Here is a 24,617-nt window from a genome sequence, read left to right on the forward strand (position 1 = left end):
CTTGGTTTGTCAGATGACACAACCCGGGGAGATAAGATTAAAAATAAAAAAAAAGCGTTAACTTTTGTATTCTGTTCACAAGGTAACTGAAGTGATAAGACAATTTAGGATCAAACCATAGCAAGGGTGAACATTAAGAAATTTGTAGAATATGTCTTGCGTAGACTGTTCTAACATCTTGATAAATATGCCGCCATGCAATAGTGATCATGTACTACCCTCTGAAGTGTGGACAAAAATGGAAACTCTTATGGTAAGCCTGTTGCAGATCAGGAAATGCAACATTAGAATAATGCCTCTCCCAGTAGTTTGAATCTGTTGTTGAAAGTGATTACCCAGTGTTCTTAGGTACGATCTTTGTCCTATATAGATGCTTGCATATTGTTGCATCCAGCATCAGCTATGTTTTTATTTAAGGAAAGTTCTCTTTGACAAGAATTTTTTTTTTACTACCTTTTGCTGTTTTATTAATTTACCACAAAACTGGTCTCTGCAAAAACAAAATACACAAAAACACAAGTACAGTATTTTAAACTTTAATTCCAACTACATAAGATTTAAAAGTTGAAAACTGAAATGGGCAGCCTTGCAAAAACAAACATCGTATTCATCTCAAAGAACTCCTTTCGGTGTGTACACACATCCATCATCTCAAACACTGCACTCAAGTCATTAACTGTTCATATCTGCTAACAGCAAATAAAAATTAGCAACTGAATCCAAGAGTAGTTTTTTTTTTAAACCTTCGCATTTCCATATAAAACTTTCACAAGTAAACAATTGGACGGTTTTAGTTGTTTCTTGTCTAAAGATTTGTCTATTTATTGTGTGAAAACACATGCTGCTCTCACACACATTCAGATTTCTGGTGGTAAGCCAAAATCTGAACTTATTAAACTCAAGTGGCACGGTGAAGAGGACACTTTGGCATTTAAAATAAAGAGGAAAAGTGACTTGAGTACAGTGAATGTTACTCACACCACGACATTTTTTCTGCAATATTTTCAAATGTATGATGAAAATGGGAATCCCAATATGACAAGTGTTTTGTTATTCGTGACAGAAGCAGGGCAGGGGGCATTACATATAAAAACTTAAAAGAACAATTAAAAATGCTTGCAGATATATGCATGCACTACCAATACTAACGAGTGAATACACCCTCCCCTCCAACCCAATAATTTTTCTTCCCAAAGGGAACAGGCTAGAAAAAATCTTGCCAACCAACCACAATTTGTCAATTTACAATTGTACACTTTAAAAAACTTGTGTCACAGGCTAATATACTTCATTGTTGCTTTGGCAGAAGGATGTGCCGGTTGATTCAGGACAGCGACAAAACCAAGGTATCTTGTTCGAAATTGGTATATTTTGCATGAAAGTCATTTTTTCTATAAATATTTTGTTGAAATTAAGAGTATTTTTGTCCTGAACGCTTTGCATTTAATAAGTTGGAACATGTGTTTCTTACCAAAGCATGTTGACATGAATAAAACTTTAGGTGAAAAACACATTTGTAGATTGTGGTAGCATGAAAAGAAACAAAAGCATTGGCTCAATGTAAACTCAGCCTGAAAAGACTAGACTGATGAAAACACACACTATGCTAAAAATGGTTCTGTTGCAAACCAAGCTAAATCATGAATTGTTCCCAATCCTAACAAAATTAAAATGATTTTGATCTTTAGAAATTAAAAATGAAGTCAAACAACATAAACTTTTAAAAAAGGGTAAACACAAATGCTGTATCAACTAATTTTATCAGTTTATATTCCTGAAAACTGCTTAGTTTAAAAAAAGCTGGGGATTAAAAAAAAAAAGGTTTATCAACGCTGAGGCTTGCTGGCCAATTACTCGCTACCACAGTCGCTTTTGCTGTCATCATCGCTGCTGTCGGTGCCATCATTATCAATGACATAGGCCATGAAGATGAGGTCCTCTGTTTTTGGCACCAACTGATGTCCAGGTGGCAAAATAGTGAACCCAAAAAAGTTGAACACTCGCAGCAGCGAGGCTGAAACAAACCATTTGGTAGACATTTACACTCAATACTCCATTTGCAGATTTAGAATATCACTCCAAGATTTCGGATCACTGCACCATCCCCCCCCCCCCCTTTCCAATCATTTAAAAAACTTTCAAAGGTAAATGTTTACAGCTTCGACCATCCCTACCATCAGCAAAACTATTAAATAAAAATATCCTTTATGCTAAAAAAACCAACCAAACAAAAAGCAAACCCAAAAGAGTACAGAAAAGTGCCATCTTAAAAATATGCCTAAATTGAATAGTGGCATATAATTTAAAGTTCTCACAAAGTTCGTCTTTTGAAAGATGGTGCTGTAAATACTGCACTATATTGCCCATGGTTGTGAAATGAAACAGCTCTCACGATTTTAAGTAAAAATTGTAAGATTAATGTAAAATGAGCTTACATCTGTCAGGCCTGTTCTTCTTAAAGCACAAGATGACGTGTGTGCATTTCAGCTGCTCTTCAGCATACTCCAGCAGCGTTATCAGACTGAAATAGTATCAATCTATTGTGCACTAGTATGCCAAATTGCCTTAATACTATGTGGAAACTAAAAGTACACAATAAAACCTATTGATTACCAGCAGCTGACTTGAGAGTTATTTCTTAACCACAGATCAATCAAGCTGGTGGTTGGGGTGGGGGGAATCACAAGCAAGATAACTAGTACATGTTTCTAATATAAGCAAAGAACACTGTTTAATCATAGCAATTTATTGCCTGGAATTAAGTGATGAAAAGGATATCATACATCAAGTTAATGACTGCTCTTGAATGAACAGAAGTGAAACATGTTTAAAAATCTTTTGTTAAAAAAAATAGTCCCAGGATGGACGAAAAAAAAAAAAAAAAAGTTAAATACACATGAAAAATACAAAGGGAGCAGCGGGACTGGGTAAGTAAATATCACCTTTCACGGGAGCCTTCAGGTAAGATGCCATGGGGAACTTCAACATAGAGACGGGAGTTGTCAACCAGGATAGTCTCCCATACCACTTCCTTACCAGGGACTGGAGAGACTTTAAAGCATAGGTTGACAGCACTGTCTCCCTGCTCTGAAAGTTGCACACACCCAACTTCAGAAGCTGTAAGTGTAACAGAAATGGAAAGACAAAAATATTTATATGATCCTAACTCAATATCCATCTTTCATTAATACTTTTCTGAATAGCAGCTAGTTTGATTGTAAAAATACTGATTTTGTTAATGTTAGACTTCTGCAATGCTGAATGAAATGCTAAGCTTATTAAATTAGTTGCATTTTAAGCCCATATTTTAAGCAGCTAAAACAGTGGAAGAAACAAAAGCTTAAGACAATGTAAGATTTGTGCAGCAATGCTAGGTGAATAATGGTAGCTTAGACGACTTTAAAGTGTCAAAAATGTTTTACAAAATGTACTTAGAAAACTGTAAAATTTATATAAAAAAGTATTACAAAATGGAATCAACCGACCACCAAAATCTTTGCTTACATGAAGCTATAATCTGTTACCTTATTTCTTTTTAAAGGGAAGGCTGCAGCATTCTTTAAAGACAAATTATAAAACATTTACTCTAAAGATACCATCAACTTACTCTGAGCAGGTCCAGAGAATTTTCCCGAAAGGTTACCGAAGGGGTCCACAGATGCACTAGAGCTGATGTTGGCATTCAGTTCAGCACGTGATGATGGAGAAACCAGCGAGCTGTTGGCCAGGAAGCCTTCAGCATTGACAGGGGGCGCTTTAAAGACCCCCACGCCGTTGCCCTCTGTCACGAATGACACTTGGGATTCATGACCGGCGTGGGGCACATCAGGAGCACCACAGAGGCCCTGGACCCAGCCGTATAATATACCGGGAACTGGATATGCTGCAACAAAAGGAGAATAATGCTTTCTAACCAAGTCTAGTCACAAACGCTAAAAATGTTTTCTTCAATAACAGGAAAACTCATTAAATTCACAAAAAACATTTCTTGAAGAGTAAATAATGAATAAATAGGCAAGCTTCGGTTTCTTTACCTGTGTGAACGTTGTCTTATCTGCCCCATTTGAGAAAAATTCTGTTCTTAAAAATATAACTTCAATTGCTGGTGTAAACCTACTACTTTGATGCATGAAGACCCTTATATACATAAAAATGGGAGCAGATGACGTCACCTGGCCAACAGCGCAGTTACTAGTGCACCTATTTATAGTATCCTTTATGAAGCAGTGAGAACATTTCTAGATAAGGAAGTTAAACACTTCACATGAACGATTAGATATTTTTTAGCACAGCATAACACCTAACATCAAGGTTGGCTTCCTTTGTCCACACAACCACCTTCCTTCCCCAGCATAAGCAGTCTAATTAAAAAAAAATCTGCAAATTCATTATAAATGATTTTTTCCATATGTTACTGAACTCCTTTGTTGGACTTTTATACCCTAAAACACTGGTTAGGTGTTAAGGTACTACAGATTTCTTTTGAAAACGTGAAAAGGAGGCATATCAAAACAACAATCTTAGGTTGTTATAGAGAGGTGCATTTTCACATCTGTAACAGATGTCTCCAGTAAATATAGATTTTCTACAGCATGGTGCAAATGCCATATCATAGGATGCATTTGTCCTCGCACATCAACAGATTTCAATAATAACCAGCCGTTACATGTTCCAGAAAATTCTACAAATAACACACAAAACAAATAAACCATTTAAGTGCTGCCCTTTCAAAACTTTGCAGTTTTCATCAGGGCTTCCTCTTCGAGCATGCATCAGCTGTTATTTGAGAAATAGCAATTACCTAAAATCCTTAGTTATAGCTAAGCTTGAAAATGAGTGGGGGCAAGCAATTCTGCTTTTAAAATTCACTATACTCCTCAGTAACTATTACACAATACAGAATTATGAATGAACTTCCAGGGCTTCTGCTAAGGCTAAATTCTTTGGGGTCCCAGGGATCCCTTCTTCAGATTTTTAAGGGGTCCTTGTTCTTCACCCAAATTTGGGACCCCACTGACGAAAATTGAAGGGGTCCTCCGAACTTTTAATGCATACTGTATGCAATTTTTTGCATAAGCAGAAGCCCTGAACTTCTTATTCCCAGCACAGAAATGCAAATGACACCACGGTGTGACTAATAATAGAATGAAATTAACTACACCCTTTAACTTAATCATAGCCAGAAAAATTAATACTATTCACCATCTGCCACTCTTAAAGATATTGCCCAAATAATCAATAAACTGAAGTATCATATAAGCAATGTACTTGGCATGGACTACTTACTAGCTAACATTAACAGACTATACAGAGCTGTCTTCTTTTTCTACATTTCATATCATGAAACTATAAATGGTTCTTTTTTTGGGTACGTGTAAGAAAAACAAAGAAATCAACTGCATCTCAATGGAAATGTTTATAAGACATAAAAGGTAAGATACATATCTTTAAAGTTTATATGTAACAAGGACAATGTACTTTATTACGACTAAATTATATTTTAAGAAATTGTAATAATTTGGATATTAAAACCTTCAGATTTTCATTTTTGAAATTTAGTCAGACTTTTGTGACACTGTAAACATACTAAGATCAACTGTGAACTTTTACCACAGTATACCCTGTCAAAGTCAGCTGATGGTTCCTTGTGCACTCAGAAATTTAGGCACACAAGCAGATCTTGTGATTCATCCCTTTTCACATTCAGACCCCTTGACAATTCTCAGAAAGCCGATTCAAAATATTAGGGTGGAAGAAAATTTTTTGTGTGATAATGAGCCAGTTTCAAGCCCCCTCCCCCATCACAGAAATGTTTATAAATTATCTTCTAGTTCATGTTGATAACCAGCAGTACTATTTTTTTCTTTCTGACATTTCTGCAGCAGTAAAATGTTTTCAGTCTGGTATGTATTACTTACTAGTCATAAAACCAACTATCTCATAATTGATATTGGACACAGCGCAAGACATTTAATCACTATTCTTTTAACTACAAAGATTACCTATGAGCTTGCTGACTTATCAGTAAGAGGTTTATTATTAGATAAAATTGACTGTAAAATGCCCTGCAATCAGTGGGTGTGCTGTTCAAAGTGTAAAGTTTGTTGCCTCTACATTTAATTCCATCCAACAATAACAATACTGTATAAAACTACTAACAGAATTAAATCATAAGAAAATAATGAATTTACGCTGTCCAAACCTTTTAACCTAGTTGTCGCTATGCGTCATCCTATTGTAACCAAGCCCAAAATCTAATCAGGTGTGGCTTGTTCCGGCAAGCATAAAACGTATTGGACGGGTATTTCGGGTATTTAGTCCACTAAAACGCTTGGTTATTTGTGAATTGGTAATTACACTTAATACATTTTACAAACATGTAATTCCAGTTTATGCTCGACATTTTCTTGTTTACATAACTCCTAAACTTTCGAATTCTTCAAAACAGTCTCGTAACTGTAGCCACGGTGAACAAAGCAACAAAATTAGGTCACTGTCCACCACAGCACTGCCACTAGCACCAGCTGACTATACCGACAGTTGCCAAATTCAATTTTTCAAAGCTTAGAACTATCGAAGAATGTATCTTCACCAAATTAAATGTAAAGTTCCTTCTGTATCAATGCGAAAACATAATATGAAATGAATTTTCAGTTTTATATGACAAAACTTATTTATTTCGCTTTCAACAATTTGGCGAAATAGCTGTGAATTGGCAGCCATTTTGTTTTGATGACCGTCAAGGGATAATAACGCAGTTACATTTCTTGTCTCGCGGTAAGTCAAATTCACAAAGAAAACAACTTACATGTTTGTCTTTCGTAAAGCTGGCATGTTTTCTTCTTTTTCCTTCGTCTGCGGCCCAAAATTCTCGTCCAAAACGATGGCGTCCGAAGCCTTGAGCATCTCCCTGCCGAATATCGGCTAAGAGGTTTCTTGTATGACGTTAACTAAGTTTTACAAGTCACGTGATCATCTTGTGAATCGCTTTAAAATAATACTCTATATACATTTTCGAAATATTATTTATATAGCTTTCTGTACAAGAAATAAAATGAAATTCTTTGAATATATTTAAATTCTCGTTAACGTGAATTTTTGGGAATTTATTTCAAGATGGCGTCACAGAATAAGTCCAGGTTAGTAAACAGATTGCTTTAGTTACAGTACTGAGTACTTTTAGAGATTAATGGCATAAAGTGGATAATTAGGTCTCTCAAGCATATGGTCATCAGTCATTTATTAATCCTCTTGTTTCCTTGTTTTTGCACACGTCGTCGGGACCGAGCACTGCATGTCCACCTTAGTTGTACACCATCAATGACTGAACAGTGAACAAGAACTTCCCTGAACTTTTTGTTAAGCTTGGTAGCATCAGTAGATAACCAAAAAGGTTATACTTCAGTCGCAGATTAATTATAGAAAAAGCGCATTCTTGACGTGTGATAGATTTGGAGTTCGCCATTGGGGTAGGGAATGGGAAGAAGAGAGAGAGAGAAAAAAAAAGAAGAAATAAAATGGAGCTTCCATGCTTGTCTAAAGCAACATAAAATTTTTGCACATGTATTATAGTTTAGTGAACTTTAGTCCTTGTTACTCCTCGAGGAGCATAGGGCCGCACACACTTGTATTATGGGCTCATCTTAAGGCCTGTTTCATTTTGTCACTTGTCTACAGTGTTACATGTGTTATTATAAAAGCTTAAACAGCACACAGCTAGGCTAGATCGGAACTTATATTTAGCTGCTATATATGTAATATTTAACTGTTCTAAAGGCCAGTTAATCTTATATAACCTTTTTCATGCCTATTGCAATGAGTGTACTTGTTATGGACACAATAAGCACTATAGTTATAAGTATATATATATATAGTTATAGTATAAGTATGGATCGTCATATTATATGTGTTCGTGAGGTAAAGAAAATTTTCTGTCGTGGGTTTCCACGACAGACAATAAAGTTTGATTTGATTTGATTTGATAGTTTAGTTTATTCCTTGTTGCTCCCTTGAGCAGCATAGGGCTGCAAATAGGCACTATAGGTCCCAGCTATACTATGCCAATGGTTGGCATGCATTATCATAAAAACTTAAAATAGTACAGAGGTCAGGGCTGGAATTATTGGCTCATAATCTAATTATAGGCTGGTCAGGCTAATAACCTTTGTTATGCATATTGTACATTGCTCATATTCCTTCACATGAATGCACATCTTCCTTTTAAGAAAGTGATGTTTTTTTGCATCGACAAATTTGTCAACATGTTTCAAAAATCTCTTATACAAGTTATAGAGAACATACTGTCCTTACTGATCTATTGTTACAATATGATGCTAAGCATATCCTGTCAGGATAGTTCTGTGTGATGATGTTGTTGATGTTATTCTAGGCTGGTATTATTGATTAGTTATAACTGCATGAGCTGCTTCTTAATTACCCTGCAACAAATAAAGTGAACCTGTCATGAGCACTGCACGTGTGATGAGCCTCTAGTGCAGTAAGCAGGTTTTTTTTTCAACTAAATTGATCTGTAAATAGGTTATAGTTTGAGATGAATTCCATCACAGAAGTAGACAGCTGTAGACTTTTAAATACATTAGTGTCTCCATGAAGTTTATATAATTTCTTGGTGCATCAAGGCTACAAACAAAGTACATTATAAACTATCTTAGCAAACGTTTACATAAGTAAAATGTGCATGTTTTGCTTAAGGTTTTTATAATGCATTTCAGTGAATATTGAATGATTTGCTTTCTTTTATTTGCTTCTAAATCTAATATTTTGATAGCTCAGTTTAGTTCTTGACAATTCTGCATATTGATAGCCCTTTAAATGCTGAATTTCTGTAATCTTTTGTAGTTGAATGCTACCTACTGTTTTATCAAAGTAAGCTTTTATGAACCTAGGAGTCATTTTCTGGCATTTTCAAACTCGTTGACATGGTCATCCTTTTCCTAAACTAGCATTTGCACATAATAACACCACATATATGACTGCATGAATGGTTAGACACTTAGATTGAGATAATGCATCTTAAATGTTTCTTGTTAAGGTTTCTTTCATTTTTTAACATTTTGTTACAGTGTGAAGATAGCACCTGGAGCAGTGGTTTGTGATGAGTGTGAGTTAATTGGTGACATCACCATAGGTATGTTATAAAATTTAGATCTAGTTTACTTTAAAAGGAATCTCTGCATTCATAATAAAGATATACATTGAATAGTGAGATGCAAATGCTTGACAAGATCAGTTTTATATAAGTGCATTCATGTACATGTATATAATATGTATTTTATCTTGGTATTTAAAATGATAATGACAAATGACCAACTTTACTATCACTAATTGCCATCTGTAATAAATAAAGTCACATTTTATCTTAGTAGTCTTAGTGGGCAATTATACCCGGGAAGTGTGCTCAGTTTGTGTTACTAAAATAAGGATAGAACAAGTGCTAGTTACAAGATATGGATAAGGCATAACAGAAAACTTAAAAACATGCAGTCTTACATCTATACCATTTTTAAGACATCTATCATCACACCCCATGCACACACACACAAAACTGACAATTTATCAGTGGTTGAGCAGCTCAATTGCAGAGGGCACAAACAGTTTCAATGGTTATTTTATTCAGGTGCCTCCAGTATCCTGTCTTATTATAGTGGTTCTAATGAAATAAAGTCATGATATTGTAATTTATGTATTGTTTTGTTACTGCATACACAACCCATGTATTCTGTGCTAGTAACTTGGATTTATATAGTCTATGCCTGTAAAAGATGCATATGACTGTGGCTATAAGTCACAAATCAGAATAATCTAACTGATGTTTGAGACTAATTTTAGTTATTTTATCCTAAAAACACCTATGTTTATAATATAGTTTAAAAGGAAGATGTTTGTAAATATGCAATTTTTTTCAATATTTTTAAACATTACATAATTTTGTGACACTTGGAATAGCTTGTCAGAAATTAAATAAGCAATAAATTTCAATAGTTAAAAGAAATGGCACAAATTGGGGCTTGTGTCAAAATTGTGGAAAACCTCAAAACTTGTATTGTGGAAATAATCATTGCAAAAGGCATAAACATTAGGATGTGACATTAACTGTGAGACTGTGTGTAGTGATTATCAATTTTGAAAGATTCTACCAGAGTTTATTATTGTTGTGTGGCATTGTTCATCAAGAAGATGAACTGCGTGTTGGATTGTATTCAGCTTCTCTTTGGCCTTTAGACCTGTGAATTTTTGGTGTCATTACTGGTGTGATTGTTTTTGCTTCCAATGAGATTAGTTTGCTGAGGTCAGAAGCTTAAACACCTTAACTTGAATGTTCTGATATGGAGTATACAGTTAGGAAGTTTAGATCAATGCAGTGTTAGTTGGGTGTTGTATGACTCCTTGCAGGCTGCTCATTTTGCTTTGCCTAACATTCAATCATTCTGTAGTTTTGATTGTTTTGCAAGCTGTTGCAAATCAATAGCTGTTATAGAAGTTTGCAGAACAGGTATAGACAAAGACTTGGAAGTTTTGGGCTGTTTTATTCCATCGGTTGGAAGGTTTTGCATACCTTGTGATGTTCGAATGGCATGGTAGCTGACATTGTTATCATTTTCATTGGTGTATATTAGTGCTGTTGTTGTCATTCTTATCAACTAAATTATTGTAATTTAGAGTTTTGTTTTGAGAAATGGAGTTTTCAAAATTTCACCAATTGTTAGTCTTACCCAGAAAAAAAATATTCATAGTAAGGTCCTAATTACAGCCTTCCATGACTGAGAAGGGCTGTTTTTATAAACAAGGATAGTGCAGAGATAAATTATTAGACTATACTGGTGAAGGAGTGTTGACTTAGTCATCACTAACAATAGGAAAATTACTTTATAGTCGCAGAAAGCACAGCAGGAACTAAACTGAAATTATGTTAGACATTGTGACTAAAGCAAATAAAAATAAATTAACACAAATATGCTTTAGTTTGGAACTTTCTTTTTTCCTCAATAACAGATCTGGTGTCATGGCTGTGAGCTTTTTAGTAATTCATTGTTATTTTGTAGGTGCTCGCACAGTAATTCATCCCAAGGTGCGCATCATTGCTGAGGCTGGACCGGTCATCATTGGGGAGTATAATATCATTGAAGAATTGGTTCATATCACAAATCAGTTAGTTCACAGCTTTTATAATTTATGTCAGGTATTGTAAGGAAGAATATGCAAGTCTGTTTGTTTGAACGATACATAGTTTTCACTTTAGTTATCCAGAAGTATGCAGCAGTATATGTTCATATATCCTGCCATCCATTAAATTCATTATAGTTAGTACTTACACAGCATCACATTATCACTTCAAACCATGATCATTAGCAGCAATTTGTGACAATGGGACAAAATTGCATAGCCCATACTTCAGGCATGGCTGAATTTAGAGGCTATGCTGGTAGTTTTTTTTTTTTAAATTATAAATGACTTGAGGAAAAATCATTTCTGCCACATTACCTGGTTCAAGTGTGGGGTTGGTGATGTGGTGTGAGATGACAAGGTGAAACTGCATACATACATATTCCTAAGCAAATTTCTTTTACTTTTCATTGTATTTTTAATCATTATTTTGTAAAGTGCACTTTATTTTTTGTCTATAAGGTTTCCAGAGGGAGAAGAAGAAAAGAAAAACAGCCAGGTGATGTTGATTGGCAATAATAATGTCTTTGAAGTTGGTGCTCGTATCCTTGTACTGTTGTGACTTGAAAAGTTCACATGAACATCTCAGTCAATGCATCATGAACTTGTTTTGATATTTCTTAATGTAATTTAAGTAATGCTTGCACATTATTTTTTTAGTAAGCAACCATGAGACTCCTTAACCATCAACTCAGACATTGATGCTGTTAAAATTGGTGATCACAATGTAATTGAATCCAAAGGTGCGTTTTCCCCCTAACTCATTAGTTTTGCATTTTTAAACATTTAAATTTCCTAACTGAAGTTATTTGTGTTTCACATTTTAAAAAAGAAAATGTCCTTGCTGGATTCCAGCATATGCAGAGTTTGCAAAGAATAGCCCTCCCATTTTTTTGTTCATCAGGAAAACTGAAGTCCATTTTAGTGATGCTGAAGTAAAATGTATGTGGTTTTCCTTTTCTTTGATAGCATATGTCGGACCTGAGGTAGAATTGACATCAGGCTGTATTATTGGTGCCTCCTGTCGAGTGACCACAGGTGAACAGCTCCCAGAAAATACTGTCATTTATGGGGCCAACTGCCATAGAAGGTTCCAGCGAGAACGGCCTCCTGTGAGTCAAACAGCTTATTGCTTTGTCCCTAGCATGATCTGCTGTTTTGCATCTTGCTTTGATTTTTAGTTTTCATGCTGTAGTTATGACACATTATGATGAAAGGTTTTGAGTTCCAGTGCTTTAAATTTAGCTTGTTAATGTGAATTGCAGAGCACATGCTGGTTTGTTTGCTACTAAGTTTTCTGTGGCTTGAATATAGCAACATGTCTTAAAGTCTCAGACAATTTAGTGGACCAGAAAGATAAGTAGTTTCAGATTTTGTTGTGTCCATAAGAGTGCAAACCTGCTTTTCACACGATCAGGCTAAGGTATATTTCTTTTAATCTCTGAGAATGACCACATACCTTTTACTACCTGACTGCATAGTCACCTGCACATCTCTTCAGGCACAGAAAGAGGTCAAAACCATAATGACTAAAAGCACCATCAATGCTACAGGGGCCTATGTTGATTGGACATATCAATAGATTTTGTACTGTCATGGTTTTAATTTCATTCTGTATATGGTGATGTTTTGATCTGTAGCTGCAGGATGGAAAGGGGTAATTTGGTTTTGGCAAATAGCATCTTGTTCTGAGCTCAACCCTGTCATTTGAAAAAAAAGGCACTCTTTAATGATAATCACTGTGTGATCTATATACCACATAATCATGCTTACGAAGGAGCATGCTGTCAGTGCTTAAGACAAGTAGGAGACATGGACAGAAGGAGAAACTAGTACTTATAGACCTTTAAAGGCACTTTTATGTGTAGTGGATTTCAGTATGGAGTAAGGATGTCAGTGTGTTCCACCATTTAATATTTTTTATATCTGTTTCCAGGCACAAAATTTGCAGATAGACTTTCTAACGAAAGATTCTTCCCAATTACCACTATATGAAGAAAGTGACCAAACTGTCCTCTCCACAGAAGTGAATTACTGGAAATGGAATAGGGCAAGGTAGATTTGAACAGCCTGTGGTTTTTAAAAGATGTTGCTTCTTGGGCATCCTTATAAAGTTGTCTTCAACTAGTCATTCTGTCTGTTTATTGTTGCTGCTTATGGCTAAGGTGTCCATTTTTGTCGGCCACGTCTGTAACATTGCACGAAAAAAAAAAAAAAGGGAAAAATCTTGTAGCATTGGCTGCATTAACAGGTGGTAAATATTTTCATCTCCACCAATGATGTAGAGCAGTTTTATACAGGATTTTATTACTTAAAAATGGTCAGAAATTTAAATGCAGCCTTTTGCAGACTAATGGTCAATATTAGAAGTTTCTCCCATGTGAATTACTGTTGCCAATCATGTGTGCTTGTTTGTCAGCACCAGGATGATTTTGGTTTACTTTTTGTGAGTTGTGATTGGACATATTTATTTGAATGATATGATGTTTAAGTGTCTATGTGTGTGGGGGTGTATGTGTGTGTGTGTGCACACCTGTACATGTGAGAGAGAGTACATGTTTAATGTAAGTAATAAATTAGTGACCCAGATTAAGTAGATGTAGTACTTTAATTTATTCTATAAAATCGCAACAGCACAGTGTCATGCACGTGAATTAAAGCATAGATAAACTCAGGTGCATTGTAGTTTTTAACACTGTGTGCGTGCTGGTATGCTGAAGTGCATTAGCTTTCTAAGTGCAGTAAATAACCATGTTTACCATGTGATTACAAATCTGTTACCACAGAAAAAGCATTGGTACATTTTATGGAAAGGACACTTTGCTTTCCTTTCACTCTGACTTTTTCTTCCTTCTTCACTAAGCAGGGGAGTTTTAATTCTCTCTCTCTCTTTCCAATATTTTGCAACAGAACGCACATTATATGATAGTCTCTAAATCAAATTTAATTATATTTTGCTAGTTAATAAATTCCTTCTCTGCATAGTCACATCAAAAAATGTTGCTAGGCGTGGAATACGCTTAATGGAAATTGATTTTTTTTTTTTGTCCATCGCTGTGGTGTAGAATGCTTTATCAACCATCGAGGCCACACTGCCTGACATCGAGTCGAGCAGTCGAAGGCCCGCCCTGGGCTCTAACATCAGGCGATTAGGGTGCTTATTGATGAATAGTGTAAGCGTCTTTTAACAGCGGGGTGCTTGGGGTTGTTGACGAAGGTCGCGGGAACAGGTGGCGCTGTAGTTGGAGACGCACACCAGTGACTATCGACATGCACCATGATTCATCGCACGTCACATGCTTGTCCTGGCCTTCGTCCAAGCGAAGAAAACATATTGACAATCTAACAAGTTGGTGTGAAGGGACAACGATCTGTGAGTTTATCATGCATCGCACTATGGCAGCAGATTGGAACTTGATCCCACATTTTTCAAGTCGAAGGCTTTAGATTATCCTGTCAATCTGTCTCATCCAGTCCAGTCGATCCTTCATTCTATGCTTTGAAATTGAGAGAAACAGAAACTTTTAATTTCTGGAACTTTATAGATGATAGTCTGACACAACTCATGGTCGGGGCGGTCGGATGGAAAAGCGGTTAAATACTGTGCTGACTGCAGGTTCTCTGGGTCTACATCTACAGGGCTAGCACAGGCTGGCTGTTATAGATAATAATAGATAATAGCCTCACACTCACAAGCTAGCATTCTTGCAAGACTAAAATATAATACATTTACAATTGTGCAATTATACATCTTTATATACATAAATACTAGCAATCTTCTACATGATATTACTGAACGTAAGGAAGCCCGAGAAAATCATACTTCATAAGTGTTACAAATGGAAGCAAACCTACTGCAACCCTTTATTCACGTCTTTAAGGTTTTGTATAGACAACTTATACAAACTGATTTTCATAGGACGTGGATGTCGCAACACTTTGCATGTGGTGCAACTTCAGCATTTGTTCGTGTGTATACGGCTTAACTGTATTTCACTTGACTTATCAGAAATAATGTGAAAAATCAAACCAGAAGAGAATACGCACACAGACCAAAAAGAACTACCTTTTGCTGAAAGGCATGTAAAACTGGGGCTTGAACGACTTATTTGTGGACTTTTGGACTTCGAGAAGGTCCATGTGCTTGTAAATTAAAACAATTAGTTGTTGTACCATAAAAATAATGTGCACACAGTAGAGATTGCAGCAAAATGCCCAAAGTGTAATTTTCAGTGACAGCAACAGTGGTTGAGAAATTTCGTCGCATTCTCAGCTTTCACCCTGCTTTTTTTTTCCGAAAATTGGAAGAATGGCGAGGAAACAAGGTCATCGTAGCCAGAGACTGACTGAACTCTCCGACAGCGGGGCTGGACGTGTCCGGGAGGTTGTGGGACGAGCCAAGCCAGTGGCGGTGGGAGGTCTCTGCCTGGTTACTGGTGTCGTTGCCTCGAACGGATCCACGATGGGCGAAATGCTGGCTGTACTTCTCGCATGGGACGGCTTCGAAGAGAGGAAACCTCCCAGAAAGACGGAAAGGCTGGCGCCGCCTGCCAGCAAGGAGGCCAACAGGGAGACAATCATGGAGTAGCCATAGGAGACGCCTGGGACTTGGACGATGCTGTCGTATTCACCCACGTACACCATCACTCCGCAAAATGTCATGACAGCTGCAGAAACAGAAAGGAATTGTCGAGAATGTTCTGACAATTATCTTCTAGTAACCACGCATAGGCTGATCCATTAACGTAAACCTAATGATTCCGTGACATATAGGAGGGTAACATCCTGAACGAGCTGTAAGCGATGGAAAATACCTCACTAGATTCCTCATTATTTTTTTTTAAATTATTATTATTAACTTATCGGTTTGTGGCTAAATCAAACTGGGAGTCGAACGTACTGTCAATGGCGACAAATTACCATTAGTTTATATTGGCAGGTGAGCGTATTGTGCTTTTAAAATTTTTATCAATTATTATTTTAAAATTGCTTACTTTAGTTCAGGTGTGACATTTAAAACTTGAGGGTTTTTAGAGGCCCAGATTGTGGGGTTTTAATCGACTAGTGGCAGGAAGAAAAGCATGCGTCAGAAAACATGTTAATATTTTTTGTGATCTTATTCTCTGATATAAGAAACAATAATAATTAGTGTCACGATTTTATGCACGTAACACAGTATCACTGATATTTGATGAAAATAACACCGAAATGACAATTCTTAAGCGTCTGGTTTATTACAAACTGTCGCGCGATGAGACCTCCAGTCACAAACACTTTATATTCTCAGACTCCCAGTGGCAAATCATTTACGTTTTTAGGCCCCATTGCCATTAAAAAAAAGTAACTTTGTGCATAAATTACTCATCTTTCTAGTGACTGAAACACTGTGATGCAATAAAAGTGATCTTGCTATTTTCTCAGTTTTTTTTTTTTTTTTTTGTTTTGTCTGTGTGTGAGTCGTGCAAACCAACATGAAATTTGTTGACAGAGAAAAGAAAGAACTCAGGAACATTGACGACGGACGACCTACCTCCGCTAATTGTCAAGAGTTCTGGTAGTCTAGAAGGATTTCCATTCTTTGACAGGAAGTTGTCGAAGATGCCTATCCCAGAGGCCAGTAATAGCGACAGGAGACCCAGCACGGCTAAGCACTGAGTAGTGCGCAGCCTCTCTGAAATACATTACGGATTGTTACTGAACAGAACTACTGGATAGCCGAGAAGACGAAATCAAGACAGGGTGCAAGAAAGATGCCTAAAGTGTTCATACAGAACTCCAGAGACATATGCCATGGGTAGATTTTTAAATTTGTATTCTTGAGAGTATTTTCAATTTTCTCATCTTTCTCTCTTCTCTCGTGTACGTGTGTGTGTGTGAGACAAGTTCAAATAGTCCTTTAAAGATAAGCCAGGAATGATTTATGGACTCAGAGCACGATATCTAACATAATGTAGTAACCATTTGACAGATTGTTGTCCATAAATGATAATAATAATAGTAACAGCAATAATAATAAAAATCATCATCTAAGCAACAACAGCAAACTAGTCTGATACTTCTCTGTATCAGTCGTACATCGTACCTGGATATCGCTCAGGTGAAATGACTTCACAGCGTATCACGCTGTCCGACAGGAGAGGAAGAGGCCGCCATAGCGGGTGCTGTCGTGTGACGTGTGCACAATCCAGCCTGGGCACGTCACACCGAACACAAGCCCTAGTGCAGATAGCAGGAGACCAACAAAGCCGATTTTGTAGAGCAGGTGTCTTCCTTTAAACCTACTCGTCGATATGAATGGACACTGCCAACCACAACACCTTTTCGCTCTACGTTCGGCCATTTTGGTTGTGTGTGTTTATTACATTGATACAATATGTTCGCATGTACTCGTTCTGTTCTTTCCGCATCTGATTTAGTAAGATTCCGTTCTGATGAGAGGTTTTATGTTTGAAGAAGAACAAGAAAATTCATTGTCCTTTCACACACACAATGATTGCTAGGCCATGCTCATCCAGGTGAGGGCTGAGGAGATGAAGCCGTACTATGAGTCACTTATAAATCCTGGCTTCAAGTCTGTTTACCTGTTCACACAGGTGTCCCAGGTTCGTTTGCCTGTTCACATGTGTCCGCGTGTAGATATCTGATAAAGATAAAGAGATAAAGTGAATTTCTGAAAGGTGGCAGGTAAGGTCGATAGGAGTTCTGGTTGAAGGATTTGCACAACACAGCGGGTAGCACATTGATTGGTTGGGGGGAAGGGGTAGAGTAAAGGGTGGAAACACGTTTATCTAACAGAAGATTCGAGAAAGAGGGAGGGTTGGCGAGAAAAAGAGTGGGGTATGAGAGGAAAAAAATGTTGTATTAGGAGCAACTATTTCATACTAAATAAAGACTTAGTCAGCAAGACAATGCTGACGACATTGATGTTTGCAGTTATCAGGTCGTTGTTATAATGGTTTTATGTGGATATTTCTTATATTCTTGTACGATTTCCTTGTAACGAACCCCATGCAAAGTGCTTGTAAATTTTGTGTCGTTAGTTGTCACTCAGCTTTAAGTAATCTTTTTTTGTTTACGACTCCCGCAGAGCCGCACTCTCCAGCGCTAATAGGAAACCTTCACAGCGAAGTGCAGACAACAAACAGGTGCGCGTGACATTAATTAAAAAAATGGTTAAAATCTTTTTACTTTGAATGTATTTTTGTGTGTGTGAAGAAAAAGAGAAAGAAGGAGGAAGTAAGAGGAACGAGAGAAAGAGAAAAAAAAGAATAACTGAGAAATTAAACCTAAAACATTTCACGTACCATCAACATAGGTGTCAAGAGATATTTTTGAAACAATTGCAACAAGATCACTGATCACGTCTTAACGGGAAACAAACTGACTTTAGTTTGACGGATAGCGATGGTGGAAAAAATTAGGCAGCAGCGTAATATTTATATAGTGAAAGTGGTTTTGTCCCTGAAACTCACTTTTGAATTAGTCGCTGATCGAGAAATTGTGAATAGCAAATACCTTAGTTTTTGTTGAGATGTACTCACCTGTATAACACGCTGATCCTCGTAGTGATGTCTAGACTTGAACTGCATGCAGAGACGACACAGATGAGAGAAAAAAAAAATTTTTTTGGGGGGGTTGGTTACATTTTGCTAGATCGACTCTATTTATATTATTATCACTTTGTCCAGGAAAGCTGTGAAGTATCAATCGTTGTCCAGAAGGCCATACACTTCGTGCCGAGACTTCCCTCCTCGCCTTTGTCCCTGCAGTCTCACCTGTGAAGATCCGTGAAGGCAGGTAGCCGACTGAGGTAGGGGGTGGGGTGGGTGGGCTTTGCTTGTAAAGAGTTTCCCCGGCTTATCGGCCGCCTGGTCTGGCACGCCGCCTGCGCCCTGATAACATGGCTTTAGAGAACAGCGTCAGAGATTAAGGTGATGGACATGAGACCGGGGCATTCCAGGCCGAGCCTAGTCAAGAGGTACTCGGCAAGCCGGCCAGAAGTCCTCCCAGCTGTAATGACAAACATCCGTGAGTGAAGCTGTTCTGTGAGACCTCGTGCAAAGTATGGAATGCAGCACATTGGTACCTTCCTCGCCCTGCTACACTCTTTTCTTAGTCTTTCCTTCCTTATCGTGTAATGGAGGCGCGGCTCCAGGTCGAGCTGTTCCCAGGTATTTTGGAGGAATCAATGCCGGTGCCGGACGTCCCGTTGTATACCTGTAGCAGGCAAACATCCAGTGGATCCAGCTGCTGATTGGGTGCTAGAGGTTTGTAGGGGAGAGAAGATGGCCCCAAGTGCACATAACTCTTCAACGACCTAAGGTAGTGCACTGGACTAACTTATTTTTTCGCATTGTTGTTGTTCTTTCCTTTAGAATTTTTATTTGATGTGGTAAGTGGTGGCAGTCGTTGGTTTTAAGTGTTGGGCTGTGGTAGTGTACAGATGATAGTAGCTGATAATGTTTGAGTGTTGATTTGAGGTACAGAACCGAATGTATAATCTGGCACTCACTGCTTTAATCTCCATCTTGTATTGAAGTTCTGAAGCAAAGGTAGTGGATGATAAAACTTGTGAATAAGTGTTGGTTTGCTGTACTGGAATATTTATTTGTGGTACTGGTAATGCTGGCATCCTGATTTGAAGATTGTGCAATGATGAAAAAAGTACAGCAATAATTAAAAAGATTAACGAACTGGAGCAACAGGATAATGATGTAAACAGTAACGAAGAGCTGCAGTAAAGTATTTTTACTTCATTATGGCAATCGTTATGCGAAAAAAAAAACGGTATATGTGTTTGAAAAATAGAAGAATGCGATTGCAAAACTGAATAAACCTCATTTAGCGTCACTTGCGTTGAGACAGGTTGTACTGGCAGTAAAAGTGGAACAGATCCTTCCTCGCACATAAACAACACGTACGCAGTACACTACAAGGTAGGACGCAGCCATGACAAGTTTGATCACATTTCTCATAAACTTTTGGAAATTACAAGATATAAATCAAAGTCGCGCTGACCCGTGGTCAAAACTTGCTAACACTCTCTAACGCTTGAAACTTTTTTTGTTTGTTGTTTACTCCGGTAGGTCAAGCCTATTTCATGAAGTAGTCAATTTGTTTTCTTTCGTGAAAGAGTCAACAAACATGGCGGCCTTCATAAGTCGGCCCGATGCTGGGCTTTAATCTCGATTGTGAGTAAACAATCGTTTTGCAACCCGAAATTTTGCTCGAGCTTTATTGAGAACATCAGTGTCTGTCATTTAAGCCCAACTTACTATTTCTTTGCTTTTCCCTTTACAGTTTTTGATGATACTGTCTTGCTGTTACTCTCGTATGATCATGAACATGTTTATAGTGGTGATATTTCTGACTTTGTACACTAGGGTGACGAACATTTCCTTGATTTGAATGCCTTAAAGATGCCATAGAGTTATATAGTATAAATATTTATTTATATTGGGATGTCAAGACTGCGTGATCCTCAGTCGAAACCAGCAACGCCTGCATCTTCTTCGGAAGTCTGTCTCTTGTCATCTCTCTGACACTCGGTTCTATCAGTCACTCAAAGATTCTCATGAGTTTTTCTTTCAGCTCTCGATTCCAAACCTTTCCCTAGGGAACAGTCTTGCCTCCTTTGTTCATAGTTGTTCCACGATCACCCGAACCCAGCATAGAAACAGCAAATCCTGAGGAAGGCAGCTCGTGTCCTCAATATTCCTGATCACGTGTTGGCGTGCGCGTTCTCACTCTTGAGGTCATGGAGATAAGCAGAATGAATAGTCATGTGCTATACACTTGATGAGTTCTACAGGTCGTGGTGTTGTGTGACCTGAGGTGACCTAACCCAGAGTGCCACTTGTACCTACTGTTGCTGTGTGTGTGTTAAGAACTTTATTACCTGTACCAATATGTGTATGCTACTCATCTGTCATCACTAGTGGATGAGCATCTTTCATCGGTGAAATACTCTCAGCAAACATGTGGGTAAAATGTTATAACTGGTATATCAAATATTAAAATAGATTTCAGAGCAAGATAACAAACCAAACTGGCTTACAACTTTCTAATAGATGTAAAGAGTCCTACTGAAAAATCTGGTAAGGATCCGATAAGCTGTGTGGATTTTCATAATTCTGAAGCACAATGCACCTCATCTCATCAACACATATACATCATCAAACTCTGCTTTATTCAGACGATAAATAAACAAAGTACACATGTGCACGCTTTTAAAGGAAACGGTTTCAATGTGTCTACAAAACTTCTGTAGCAACTGGAATGTCTTGAGGTATTGCAAACTTGTTATCAGGCGATATGCTCAATGCTCCACTTGAAATACAAAGAAATCAGAGAGCGGAGGGTACCTGTCCGTCATGTTAGTTATGTCGGTAATGAGATGAATGAGAGCAGCAGTCACCTGACTAGTTCTTGCAGAAAGAAGAATCTCCAGGTATTACTCCTTGAATACATTTTGTCATTATGGAGCATCCCACTCATTTAATAAACAGTCTTGTGCTCGCAAGTCGTCGTGGATACCAAAGAACCAAAGCGTAGAACAGAGCTCGGAATCAGGGTGGTGTATGTGGTTGTGCCTCCTCCCGCGTAGAGCAGCGCCACTATAGCGCAGGCAACGCCGAGGGGAAGCAACTCGCAAGGTTTGTTGGGATGGAGTACGGGTGGCGACTGGTAATCCGTTGGTATAAGCTTTCAGTTCAATCAGATGTGGTGTTACTACGTCATCCTCCTCAACGCCGCATCCACCCGCAAGACTTAATGTCTGTCCAGACGACTGGAAAATAAAAAATGTAGAAGTAATAACATTTACCAATGTTACTGTACCTGAAGTAGATGATTAGATGATTGTATTAGATGCTATGTTATTTATAAGTGTGATAGAATCCAGGTCATTCTGGACCTAGTAAATAGCTGGTACCTACCGTAGCTTCTAGAAACAACGCAGTCAGCTGACCCAGCTCAGCAACAGCACGTTGGGTTCTGTCAAAAGTTGTGTGATCGATGCTAACTACTTCCATGGAGATGTTTCCTAGCTTTTTCCACTCTTCCTTTTCCAGCTTCTTCAGACGATCCTCCAGTTTGTCCACCGCAGTCAAAATGCCACCATCTGTTGCCATGGCGACCATTCGCTCCCCAACGTTCGCATGTGCTGCAAGCACCGCTCGCTGCATCTCCAGTTGAGACTTGGCTGAGGTCACGTGCCGAGTGACGTCACACTCGCTGGCCTTCAGGCGGTCCACAAGCTCTTGTCGTCTTGCGTTCAGGGTCTGCGCCATCTTGTCAAACTTCTCGTGAACCTCCTTTTGTAAGTCAGCAGACAGTGAGCAGGCTTTGATCGTTATGTCCTCTAAATGCTTGATCTGTCGTCAGGAACAGAATACAGTCATGCGCCATGTTTTGGTTAACGACACATCACATACACACCAGTGGTTCTACAAGATTATATATATGATTAATTAATTAATTACCATTACAAAGAAAAACAATAACAATCTCCTTCGCTTTACGATTTTTAATATATCTTTTATAATAATAAAATAAATAAATTATGATCAGTCAACATTTTGTTATTAAGAAATTCGGTCTTTCAAAAGACTTTTTGCTGAGTAATCTTATCTTATTCATCTTTATATTTTAGATCCGAGGCTCAATTTGTATGAAATGAGGGTAATTTGTAGTTAATGAATGCAATTAATAATTATATCTTCGATGTCTTGATACTCTCTATTTCGCTTTCACAGCTAGCAGATCGGCATAGCATATACCTTCTGGACGTGTGTCATAGACTTTTAAAATCTTTCAATGATAAAAATCTGAAGATCGTTTTGCTGTGTTTTTTATAGACGATATTTTCTCTCTAGTACTCACTTCTCTTTCCAACTCTTTCTCTTTCTCCTGAAGACAGCAGACACGCTCTTTCAGTCTCTTGCGCTCAAGTTTCCCAAAATTCTCGATGCCATCAACATTACATCGTTTATGGGAGAATTTGGTGGCGCACTCCATGCAGATGACCACACGGTGGTCAGAGCAGTACAGGTCGGCCATCTTGTCCACGTGACTCGCACATCGCGTTCCGGACAGGGCAGCAAACGTTTCAGATGTCAAGGTGCGCAGGTCGTGGAGGTCATGATCACTGATGGATGGGACCTTTCTGTGATATCTGGAGCAGGACGAGCAGAGCTTTAGATGGCACTGAAAGCAAAAGGTCTCCGCAGGTGTGAGATCATCGCAGATGCCGCAGGTGTGGGGGGCACGCAGCACCCTCTTGGTGTCAGCGAAGTTTGCAGTCACCTGATCTGTCGGCAGCTCGTCCACAGCTTTGATGAGGTCGTGGTCTGATTGTTGGACAAGTTGCTGGGTCGTCTTCGACAAGATGGGTGTCCGGCAGAGTGGACATGAGCCCTTCCACGTGGTTTTCCTCAGCCACAGCAGCACGCAGTCACGACATATGGTGTGGGCACATGGGAGTAGTTTGGGTTCCGAGTAAAGTTCGTGACAAACAGGACAGCAGTCACAGTCCACTGTCAGTAATTCAGCCATAATTCATGTCGTCTCCGCTCAAGGGGACAGCACTTCATAGAACTGATGACAGTATGTATGCCAAGGGCGAAAACTGTAAGAAGGAACGATACTCGTTTGTGAATAGTAGGCTACTCAACACAACCAGCATGGGAAATAGTCAACAATAATGAAACAACATAATTAATGAATATTTTATAAATTACAGAAGTAATCTCACTGAAAGCATGCTAACCTGCCAAGGTCGGCAACTGGTACCTTCATACCTATGTATACATAGCTGACCACCAGGCTTTGTGCACATTGTACACATAGCATACAGTACGCCTTGTACACCTATCATACAGTATTGTGCACTGATCATACACCGAGACTTGTACATAAACAACAACTAAACCATCTACACAGCTCATACAGTGTGCACTGTACACACACGACAGAGCACACCTTGAACACAGGTAAGGTAATTCACAGATCCACCCAGCTATACATACCGTAATCACAGCAATGTGGGACACGGCGGTTGATCGTGATGTTGATGTGTTGATGTCACCAGAAACTCGGTGACACTGTCAGGGCGATGACACTCCATCATCAGTGTGACACCAGCGACTTGCTGTCTTATCTCAGACAGAACAGGTGGAGTCCGCTGGTCTCCAGTTCCACGGAATCAGGAATGTTCTATTCCTTCGGGAATTTCCTAAACTATCGTCGCCCGATGTTGTTGTGGTGTCTTTATTTTGGGAGTTGGTTTTCAATTTTGATGCTGACTCACAGGTGAACTGTCGAGCCATTCAGCAGTCACAGGTAAAAGTTTGTTTATTGAAACTATGATGCATTGTATCTATTGGGACTTTTCTCTAGAAGGGTACCTGTACTACACCTGTACGTAGGTTTGT

At 38.3% G+C, this 24,617-nt stretch overlaps 3 protein-coding genes and 1 long non-coding RNA gene across 5 annotated transcripts; 1 reads left to right on the top strand and 3 right to left on the bottom strand.

Moving 5' to 3' along the window:
* Nucleotides 1–520: 520 nt before the first annotated feature.
* On the bottom strand, nt 521–6,944 carry LOC112556774 (ornithine decarboxylase antizyme 1-like). The gene is given in 6 exon segments (XM_025226132.1): nt 521–2,014; nt 2,436–2,521; nt 2,943–3,117; nt 3,608–3,827; nt 3,829–3,883; nt 6,809–6,944. Coding segments are annotated over 6 exon segments (798 nt in total). The 5' UTR covers nt 6,907–6,944; the 3' UTR covers nt 521–1,850.
* Nucleotides 5,083–13,855, top strand: LOC112556786 (dynactin subunit 6-like). The gene is given in 8 exon segments (XM_025226159.1): nt 5,083–5,432; nt 9,084–9,148; nt 11,064–11,169; nt 11,647–11,726; nt 11,880–11,927; nt 12,154–12,296; nt 13,121–13,147; nt 13,149–13,855. Coding segments are annotated over 8 exon segments (615 nt in total). The 5' UTR covers nt 5,083–5,352; the 3' UTR covers nt 13,215–13,855.
* Nucleotides 13,856–15,474: 1,619 nt separating this feature from the next.
* Nucleotides 15,475–19,192, bottom strand: LOC112556806. The gene is made up of 4 exons (XR_003097820.1): nt 18,726–19,192; nt 17,267–17,824; nt 16,715–16,855; nt 15,475–15,851 (listed from the first exon to the last, which is right to left on the bottom strand). It is a non-coding gene; the product is annotated as an uncharacterized LOC112556806 (long non-coding RNA).
* Nucleotides 19,193–21,043: 1,851 nt separating this feature from the next.
* On the bottom strand, nt 21,044–24,513 carry LOC112556752 (tripartite motif-containing 13-like). Of its 2 annotated transcripts, XM_025226092.1 has the most exons (5): nt 24,213–24,513; nt 23,491–23,812; nt 23,068–23,391; nt 22,122–22,559; nt 21,044–21,973 (listed from the first exon to the last, which is right to left on the bottom strand). In XM_025226092.1, the coding sequence occupies exons 2-5, from the start codon at nt 23,737–23,739 to the stop codon at nt 21,662–21,664; spliced, it is 1,323 nt and encodes a 440-aa protein (XP_025081877.1). In that variant the 5' UTR covers nt 23,740–23,812; nt 24,213–24,513; the 3' UTR covers nt 21,044–21,661. The 2 variants fall into 2 exon arrangements, with proteins under 2 accessions (XP_025081877.1, XP_025081876.1); XM_025226091.1 differs by having other exon boundaries at nt 23,068–23,812; nt 24,213–24,507.
* Between the last annotated feature and the right edge of the window lie 104 nt (nt 24,514–24,617).

The sequence above is a fragment of the Pomacea canaliculata genome, linkage group LG2, assembly GCF_003073045.1.
Source record: "Pomacea canaliculata isolate SZHN2017 linkage group LG2, ASM307304v1, whole genome shotgun sequence".
NCBI lineage: Eukaryota > Metazoa > Mollusca > Gastropoda > Architaenioglossa > Ampullariidae > Pomacea > Pomacea canaliculata.